We start from the raw sequence: 10,307 nt of genomic DNA, 5'->3' as shown, positions 1-10,307 counted from the left end.
CAGAGAAAATTGATAATGCAGACTTCTGATCATGCTCAAGCTTCGATCTCGAAGACTACCCTAAACTCATTTACTAATCTACCCTTTCTCTTGAAAAGCAATTAGAATAAAGCAACCAATTAAATCCATAAAGACTTGTTAATTCTCAGTTTGACTCACAGACAAAATAATTAAATGAAAGATGAAAGACTTTTCAAATTTTAAAATATTCGTATAAAAAATGCTTAAATATTATATAATAATTATTAATCACTTTTACTAAATTTGTTACGCTTAATTTCACATTTTTTATATTTGTCTTACAAAATATTATAAGAATAAATATTTATTTAAAAAATAAATAAATAGAGTATTATTTTATTAAAAATAAAAAAATGAATATTTATTTAAGAAAAAACAAGTTTTTTTTTAAATGTAACGAGTAAAGCCTTTCACCAGTTTTTTTCTCTCTAATAATAGGAGAGGACCAATTGGAGGGGAAAACCGTAAGTAAAAGTAGAAGTGAAAAACAACCACAGTAATTCCCACACATTATCCTATATTTGATTTAAAACTTTTGGGAACTAATTTTAAATTATCAAATACAATCAACAAGCATATTTTGTTATTCTAAAGTTCTAAGTTAATTATTGTAAAGAAAAAGTATCATACATTAAAAATAATTATAAATTAGTATAGATTATAAACCTATTTATTTTGTATAATTTTAAATGAGATAATAATATTGATTAATACTGTAGCAGGCGGGGTCATTCTGATGGCGTGGCCAGATGATAGATAGATACTGCATCTAAGGTACTGCAGAGAAGCCCAACTTCAACACTTTCTTCACCAACTAAACACCTGTTCCTGTTCTTCTTCTGCTCCTTTTTTTGCTGCATCACATTCATAAACTCTCTCTCTTTCTCTCTCTCTCTCTCTCTCATGTGTTATTGTTATCATTCATTCACAAGTAAACCAGTCATAACTTCCATCCAAAGCTGCAAAATTCAACTTTTTTCCCCTTCCACTGCTGCATGAGCTAGTTTCCAAGCTATAGAGAAAGAGACAGTCAGAGATCTAATGGAGTACGAGAGGATAGAGAAAGTTCAGGTTTGGCATTTAGCCTCACTCACTGCTGCCTCTTATCTACTACTCTCCTCGTGTTTGTTTCTTCATCAAAATTAATTGTTTTTTTCTTTTGGGTTGATTGGTGGGAGAATAGTTCATGTAATTCAAGGTTTGTGTTGTAGGAGTAGAGAATAGTAACCCCTTCTGTTTCCTCCAGGGCTTGGTTTCAGTGATTCCCTCCAAGTGAATTTTTAACATGGTTCAAAAATCACGCTTTTACTTTTTCTACTTTTGTATTGAATGGAAGGATGGGGTTTGTCATTATTATTTGGTGGGTGGGTGGGTGAGGAAGAGAGAAAAAAAGGCTGAAAAGGGAAAGAGAAAAAGGGTAGGATTCATTTGCCCTCATTTTTCTTTTGAGTGAAAAAAGGTTGTGTGTGGGTTGAAACGGTGGGGTGGGCCTTTTGGTAGAAAAGAAAGTGGTCATGTATTGGGTATAATTGATTATGCAGTGTGCTTCAAGGTGGATTCTGGTAGAAATTTGGTTCTTGAGTTCTTCTAGGATTTTGATAAGGACAAGTATGCCATTTGTTATGCAGGCTGGAATAATTTCCCCCAGTAAACTGAGGATGAAGTTATTAGGGCCTCACCATCATAGGAAGAAGGATGGATCCAATACTAATTCATCCAGAACTTCCCCTGCAAGGCTTGAAGAAGATGCTGAATTTGTTAACAGCTTACTTGCTTCAAAAAATGACAACCTTGATGACGAAGGTCTGCAATTGCAATTGCAATTTATTTATGTTTTCATGTACATTGCAATAGTAATAATAAAAAGATTTGTTTATTGACTAATTAGAAACTTATTCCTTCCAGTTACATCTCCAAGCTTAGAGGTTCTATCATTAAAGCCATCTAGTGATGCTGTGCTGGACAGGAGACATAGTGGGAAGAGTTCCTATGAACCAAAGGAGTATGGTGACACGGGTCGAGTAAAGATGCAGCATTTTCAGAAGGTTGGCACTGGAACTTCAAGCACAATTCACGCGCTGAGATCAATGGAAGATGAAAATCTTGATTATGACAGCAATGCTAGCTCGTCAAGTTTTGAGTTTGATAAAGGAGAGAGAGCAGGGAACAATCCTGCCACTAGATCTCTATTCAGACCAATTCCTTCTAAGTGGAATGATGCCGAGAAATGGATAATGAATAGGCAAAACATTCAGGCTAATCACTCAAAAAAACATGTTGCACATAACCAAGCAAATCGCATGGCAACAAGTATGGTGAGGGTTGCTCCTGATTCTTCTCATTATGATCATAAGCTCCCCGCAGGCAAGGTGACCGAAACGAAGAGAGTTGATTTCTGTCAACCAACGTCACATATGGGATTTGAAAAGTTCTCTTTTGTTCCCTCCGATTCTCATTCAGTTTCAGGTCAAGCACATGGAGGAAATCCAGTAGTGGAGTCTTTTCCCCAAAGCAAAGATCTGAAGGAAGTGAATGAATTGGGTCTATCTTGCTCAAGAAGCACAGATGATCAATCAGGTATGCTATTCAACCCCAGAAGTTATGATATAGAGTGTGGATGTGTTTGCTTTGCTATGCTCTAGTGCCTCGACCAAGATTAATATCCATATCCATAGACAACAAATTTCCTAATTTAGGTGATAAATGATCTGAGATTCTGAGTGAAACATTGAAACATTAACCGTGCCATTTGGACTTCCTGGTGCATGTTCTTATTATATGCAGAATTTTTCCACTTGTGACATTTCAAAGTGTAGAGAGTGAGGTTAACTTGGTTTTCATGATACAGTGATGCCTGGGATAAGATCCGTTGCCATGAGAGACATGGGAACTGAAATGACCCCTGTGCCAAGTCAAGAACCTTCGCGGACAGCTACTCCAGTTGGGTCTGCAACTCCACTACGGAGCCCAGTTTCCTCAATGCCGTCGACTCCAAGGGGGGGAGCACCTGCTCCAACACCTTTGGACAACATGACCGATGAGGATTCCCAGTTTCATGTTGAAAATGGCAGAACACATTTGTCTGAAGAAGAGATGAAGATAAAGACAAGGAGAGAGATTGCAGCCCTTGGAGTGCAGCTTGGGAAGATGAATATTGCTGCATGGGCAAGCAAAGATGAGCAGGAAAACAACCAATCTTCTCCTCGGGGCACCAATGTGCAAGAACAGGAGAGAATTGAATTTGAAAAACGTGCTGCTCTGTGGGAAGAAGCTGAGAAATCTAAACATACTGCTAGGTTTTATTTTTACTCACATTCTCTGTAGACTAATTAAATCATGCTTTTAGAAAAGAATTATAGAAACATGCAATTTGTTCATTGTTACTAATGTGATTTTAAATTTGCAGATTTAAGCGTGAAGAAATCAAAATTCAAGCATGGGAAAGTCAACAAAAGGCAATATTAGAAGCAGAAATGAGAAGAACCGAGGTAATTATTTTACTCACTGCAAACAAAGTTATTGCATGTTTAAAACTTAATATGTAGTTTTGTAGATTACAGAACATTTTAAATCAAGTATATGGAGAGGGAGAAGAGGAGAGAGAGAGAGAGAGAGGCATCATAATTTATAGTTCATGCCTTATGTATCTGGATCTGATGTAATATGGAGTGAGTCTTTGATTTTGTAAGATTTGATCAAAAGATAAAAACATGTCAACATAAGAACTAATGCATATGGTTCTTGGGTCATATTTAATTGCAATATGACTGTTTGGATATACTTTAGTTGAAGTCTGTTATCTTTGTTACTGCATTGCTTTTGATTGAAACTAAATGCATTTTAGGCCAAAGTGGAGCAAATGAGAGCACAGACGCATGCAAAAATGGTGAAAAAGATTGCTATGGCGAGGCAAAGGTCCGAAGAAAAGCGTGTTGCAGCTGAAGCTAGAAAAAATAGAGAAGCAGAAAGAACTGTTGCTCAAGCAGAATACATACGCCAAACAGGACGATTACCCTCTTCCAGTTACATATGTTGTGGTTGGCTGTGATATATACCTTAAAAGAAGATGCACCTCACTCAAGATTGCTTATCTTTCTTACCTTGATGATATGGGTCATCAAAACTCTCGTATCATCTTATACGTTACTTGAAACCTTGTAATTTTCAAACAACTGAGAGTGCAAGTTGCTACTTTATTAAAGTCATTGCTGAGTGATGTTTACAAGTCACAAAACTTGTCTTTTTTAAAGAAAAAAGAAAAAAAAAATGAGAGAGAAAGGTTTGCTTTGATGTACCTGGCCTTTTTTTTTTTTAATTTTAATCTGATGTAAATTTTCTTGTGATTTTGATTTTAGATTATGTTATTTTCTGGTGCAATTTCAAATCAGTGATGCAGGACAGAGAATATTCAATGGATGAATGGAATAGAAATTAACAAGGTGCAAGCTTGAATGAAAATGTCAACAGCACCCGAACTTTGTATCATACTACATACTTGAGAGTGTTGTTTTATAGTTATATTTCTTTGTTGGAGTACATGTTTCTTCCTTAGAGTATTCCTAAGTTCTTTCCAATGCCTCACTTGATGCACATTATGAATACTTCTATCTCTTACTAAGGAATTTTACCAAATGCATTGCATGTCCTTGACACTTAAGGTTGCCACATGCAGATATTCAAACACTTGCTCTACCTTCATCTCTCAAATTTATATATTCTTTTGCATTATCTTTTCCATAAAAAAGAGGAAGGTTGATAATAATCATCACTGATGATTGTTATACACCCCTTCACTTTGTGGAGAGTAACGGTGGCATGGAAGTGATTGGAATTGTGCACTGAAAATGAGAGGAAAATGTGAAGATTTGGAAGAGAATGAGTTTCAAAGTTTGAATACTTCATTTAATAATGGTAAATTTGAATACATGAACATTGTTTGAGGTATTTATAGATGAGGAGAGTAGCTTACTCCTTAAGCTACCATAATCCTAATTAAGTAGACTTAACTATGGTGAGGTATGATGACTTAAGGAGGGTCGTGTATGTCCACTTGAAATGCTCTAGAGATCATTGCTTATGTGACAAGGGAAGATTTTTAAAGTGTCTTTAATTCATTTACAAAATACCCTTGAAAGTAAATCAAAATATACTTTCTATATATGATTATTCTACTATTTATATAGTTCTACCTTTATTTTTGTGTGTGGTGGCTTGGATGGTCCTCTATCATATGGTCATCATGATATTTTTCCCTTCTATGAACCTTCACCATATTTGTTCCTAGTTTTTTCTTCTCTTTGTTGCATAAGTTAACAAACATGTTCTATGGATCTTTATCCCTTTTTCTCAAAATTTTCTTTTTAAATTTATGATCTCATCTCTTTTAAGTTTATTTCGTGATTCCTATAGTTTCCATGTACACTAGAATGTCTAGAAAGAAAATTATTACTATTTTTTATCAAAAGATATTCTGAAAAGTTTTTTAAGTTTTTTTTAAAAATGAAGTGAAAATCACCAAAATTTTTAAGTGTGTGTGCACGAACTCTTATTTGGACCAAATGAAGGTCTATTAAATGTATTAAGACGAGACCTAATTTTTTTTTCATAGGTTCGACTACTAACAAAAAATTTAAGATAAAGAAAGAAAATTCAACAAAAATGAAAACTAGGCGGATGCCTAATGTGGAAGTTCAAGTAACACTTGTGAACCATTGGAATACTTCCACAATTTTAAACGCTTACTATTACATAATTCATCAATATTTTCAATCAAAATGAATAATGCACTTAACAAAATGCATTGAAACTCGAGAACAAAATGACAAGGTTGAAAGTAAACACTAACATATTTTAAATGTTACTCATGCTTAGTTATTTCAATCGAAATTACTTTCAAACTTTCGGTGTTATGTTATTTTACATGTTGCATATCCTATTAATTACATGTCTACCCCTTCTTGATTCATATATTCCCATTTGAAGGGCTATATAACTATTCATGTGAAATATGCAATAGTTTTGTTTTCAGTTGTCTATGTTATAGTGAAATCATCATAATATATAAGAAAAAACTTGATCCTCATGCCCACCTTTGCCCTTTTTTTAGTTTCAAACCTCTGACTAAAGGTTAAATAATTTTTAATCTACAATTTCAATCTTTAGAAGTTTTCGGCAATGTTATATTTGACAAATATCGTTTTCTTTATTCGAATAAACCCAACGTATATCTTATCCATCTTTTCCACTACCTATATCATTCATCTATCATTACCATTTTTCTGAGTATAACTATCATACCTAATCCATTGAACCTTCCTCAATATTTCTCATTTTTCCACTTCAATATTTACACCCATTATTGTTAAGACACTAGACGATCCAATCATTATTAAATGATTCCTTGACTTACTAGACGATCTCATGATAAGAGACTTTAAGTATGTTTTGATGATAACAGGAAATTAGAAAGATGTGCTATGATTTCTAACAACACTATCAAAAGTAACTTAACAGACCATGAGTTTCAATATATACAACGTATCCAAGAAAGAGAAAGATGATGTTACAAAATTCATAAAAGACGATCAAAGCTCTCTGGTGAACAATTGTTATAATCTAAGTTTGGATAATCTAAAGAAGATGAGCAAGACTTACTAGAGTTTGAGAAACAAGCACCAACTAGAGAACATGCTAGATGAAGTCTTAGCTAAAAGCATAGTAGCATAGTAAACTGCGTCTACATAAAAACTCAATGGACCAAGCTCAATGCATAAGTGTTAGAGAAAGCTAACACAACTGACAGACGATGAAAGCTCTACAATGTGTCAAACTATACTCAAGTCATACATGACAAACAATGATACACATTAGACGATCTTCAAAAGGAAGTTCACAAACTCAGAATTTACATTCTATAACCATTCTTAAATGTTTTCTATACTTGTTTTGACATTAAGTATTCATTGATAACAAACTAAATAAAAACGAATAGTTCAAACCAAGAATATAATGTGTTTGCAAATTGATTTGAAATACAAGGCACAATTGATTTTATGAAAGTATATGTGTTTAATTGTTTCAAGGAATAAATATAATTTTCTAAGTGATTATAAACTGATTTTGAATACCGCTATATACTGATGATTAACTTTTTTTACTGTATGAGAATGATTTTGTACACTCAGTGCTTGAACGAGAAAGATTTTGAAAAACATAGTACACATACATCACATATTGAAAAGGTTTTTCAAAATAAATTTAATAAAAAATATTGAAGAGAAATAACAAAAAAGAATTAATCTAAGTATAAACTTGGAATATCTTGATAATATTTTTGAATATATGAGAATAAAAAGACTTGATAATTCATACATTCTTAAACAAGTTAGTTGAGAGTACACTTGACTTTCTTCTTTATTCTCATCTCATGGATATAAAAAAATATCCTTCTATTCTCTTTTTGTTTCTCAAGTTATCTTCTTGTATATGTTGATGTATTGTACTTACTAGTAATAAGATTTTTGAAGTTACACACGTCTCACTTCTTTATCACAACTTTAAGATCAAAGACTTTTGTTACTTGAAAGTTTTTCTTGGTTTAGAAGTTACTCAGAATAAAACTCAAATTCATTAATATAAAAGAAAATATACTCTTGGCATATTCAACACTGATTGTCCACATGCCACATTCGACACACCTTTCATTGATTCATTGCTTATTGATGTTTAATTAGTAAGTTAATCTACCTTATTATAATTTGTCTAATATTACATATGTGGTTCAACATCTTAGCTATTTTGTCTCTCATCCCACATTTGACCTAATTAAACACTTTTTCGAAGTTTGTATTACTTAAAGGTTGCACCATGATCTAGTATTTTTCTTGATGCCAATACCACTACACAACTTAAAGCCTTAGAAGGCATAAGCTTTGTCATTCTATTAAAACAAAAATTAGAATCCAAAGACTTTCAATTGTTTATATTTCTCTTACAAGATATTTAACTTATGTTGATTCATCCATCTTTACTATATTGTGATAACCTTTTACTTTTGCAAATTACTTATTTCATTACCATACGAAATATATAGATACCGATTACCACATTTTATTAAAAGGCTAAGGTTGATTCAATCAAAGTTCTAAATCTCCTTTTCAAATTATAGATATCTTCACGAAAACTCTTTTTCTAGCTGTTTTTCAAGATTTTGGCTTCAAAATGGGAATGCAAAACATATATTCCTATATTCCTTGAGAGGAGCTCTTAACCCCCATCTCATATGTTTGCATAGGTAAATTCTTTCTATTTCACGATCATAACTTTCGTTTATTATAGTTGTTTTCTATTACGTGTGCTATGTTTTTCCATTGTATATAAACCAATCCTCTACACGTAACAAAGACAGTGAGTTATCTTTTATCACTCAACTTTTCTGATATTTTCTGAGTTCTGTGCCTTTTTTTCTTTCTTAATAAAGTTTGTTACAATGTAAACAAGATCTTTTTTAGCATCCAGCAAGTGATTCAGCGACTTTATTGTGCACTATTACAAAAAAATTCTTTCACATCCTAGACTTTGACCGGTAAAACTGCTTTTTCTGTGATATTCAAAAGCACGTTTTGACCCTTTGGGGAGCTTTATTACGAAATGCAACTATAAGTTAAATTTGCACTGGTTGCTTGTGTGCGTGCAACAAGAGCTATACACAATAAAGTAGACTATGTCTTCTGTCTCACTCTTAAGACATAGCTGTCAAGTTTGTACAAACCACACTGTGTAATAATATATGGATAAATGCATAAATAAATACACAAAGCTACTTCTTCATAAATCATAACATGCAATAAATAAGTGCTGAGCAATTTCTGGCTGTTTAAAACTCTTGCAATCAGATTTGTGTTTAAGATTTATATGCACATGTTTACGTAGATTTTGGTTTGGGCTATTTAAAACCTCATCAAGGACTTCTTGCTGTTGCCTCCGCTGTCATGACTCTGAAGGAGAACTAAGATATTTGAAAAGAATAAAATAGTGGTGGATTTGGAAAAGATGTGCACTGGCCTTGTTTAGTGAGCATGCTGAGTTCCTTTTATTGACTCGACCCTTTCACTAGCCACACAGCCATCCTGTGTAATGGGCAAATTCCATGGCTTAGTTTTGGTTTGAGCATGACACAAGTTTCCATAAGGATGTAAAAGTGGAGAAAGAAGCAGGGACCACAGTCACATGGTCACTAGGAATGGACTTTGAATTGGCTAAGAACTGAAAGAAAACTCAGGGAATCGCCAATGATGTAGGGCATTGGGTTCAATCCCACATAGCAACATCTGCAATGCTCCACAAAATATTTGGATTCGGATAAACAGAAAAAAACGAAACACACATTTGGATCGTAGTGACCACAATAATTTAACCTAATTGTACTTTATTTCATCTTTTTCCGCTTATAATCCAACCACTTTCTTTCTTTAGTTTACATTTCTGGTTCCAAACACTATCAATAATTATTGGCACTTAAAAAACAAACCAATTGATAATTGGTAAATGTATTTGTTAGATATCACTTATTGGAGTTACACGAAATGCTAATGTAATCCTTGAGCTTGTTTAGCTGATACCCTAAGCGGTTTAATTCATATAATCCTTCTAGATGATCTAATATCAATAAAATATCTGAGTTTTTTTATGATAACAAACGATATTTATTAGTTCAGTATACATTTTAATGTGTTTTGTGTTTTTGTATTAGCTGAGTGGTATATCTGCTTCAACAAATGGGATGTGGGAAGTAATTTGGACTGCAATGGTAAGTGAGTTGTGGAAACATAGAAACAATGTAGGGGGGAGTTGTCGATGATTTAGAAGTGAAGGCTTGGTCTTGGATTACGTCCAAGCTTTTCTTTGGTTTGTTCTTCTTTTCTGAGTGATGTCTCGAACTTTTGACCTGTAAGACGATGGTCTCTTGATTTATCTTTTAACTCAGATTCTGATTCACATTTATTTATTTTTTATTTATTTTTGTCAATAAAATAAATAAAAAATAACTAAAAGATCCCTAGAGCATGCATTAGTATTATATATTCATATTGTAAATTAAAACAGTAATCAAGTTGTGACGATAAAATAATTTCTACATAAAAAACAAAGTTTTTAAAATTAAATGATGTAATATCTTCAATATGTGTTTATGTAAGTTTAGAAAGATTTTGTGACAAATGGTCAAGCAATCACACAATTAAAGAAACAATATTTGAGCGACTTTGATTAACTGAACTGAATTGTTA

The 10,307-nt window shown here is 32.9% G+C and overlaps 1 protein-coding gene across 1 annotated transcript; it reads left to right on the top strand.

Annotated features, from left to right (window-relative positions):
- The first annotated feature begins 751 nt into the window (after positions 1 to 751).
- On the top strand, positions 752 to 4,405 carry LOC137811591 (Remorin family protein). Its single transcript, XM_068613385.2, has 6 exons — positions 752 to 1,092; positions 1,650 to 1,824; positions 1,927 to 2,598; positions 2,870 to 3,317; positions 3,428 to 3,509; positions 3,866 to 4,405. Exons 1-6 carry the CDS (start codon positions 1,063 to 1,065, stop codon positions 4,067 to 4,069), a joined length of 1,611 nt encoding a protein of 536 aa, XP_068469486.1. The 5' UTR covers positions 752 to 1,062; the 3' UTR covers positions 4,070 to 4,405.
- The last annotated feature ends 5,902 nt before the right edge of the window (positions 4,406 to 10,307 follow it).

The sequence above is a fragment of the Phaseolus vulgaris genome, chromosome 2 (genome assembly GCF_051622355.1).
Source record: "Phaseolus vulgaris cultivar YP4 chromosome 2, ASM5162235v1, whole genome shotgun sequence".
NCBI lineage: Eukaryota > Viridiplantae > Streptophyta > Magnoliopsida > Fabales > Fabaceae > Phaseolus > Phaseolus vulgaris.
The sequence above is the reverse complement of the archived record's forward strand: the minus strand, read 5'-3'. Positions and strand labels throughout refer to the sequence as shown.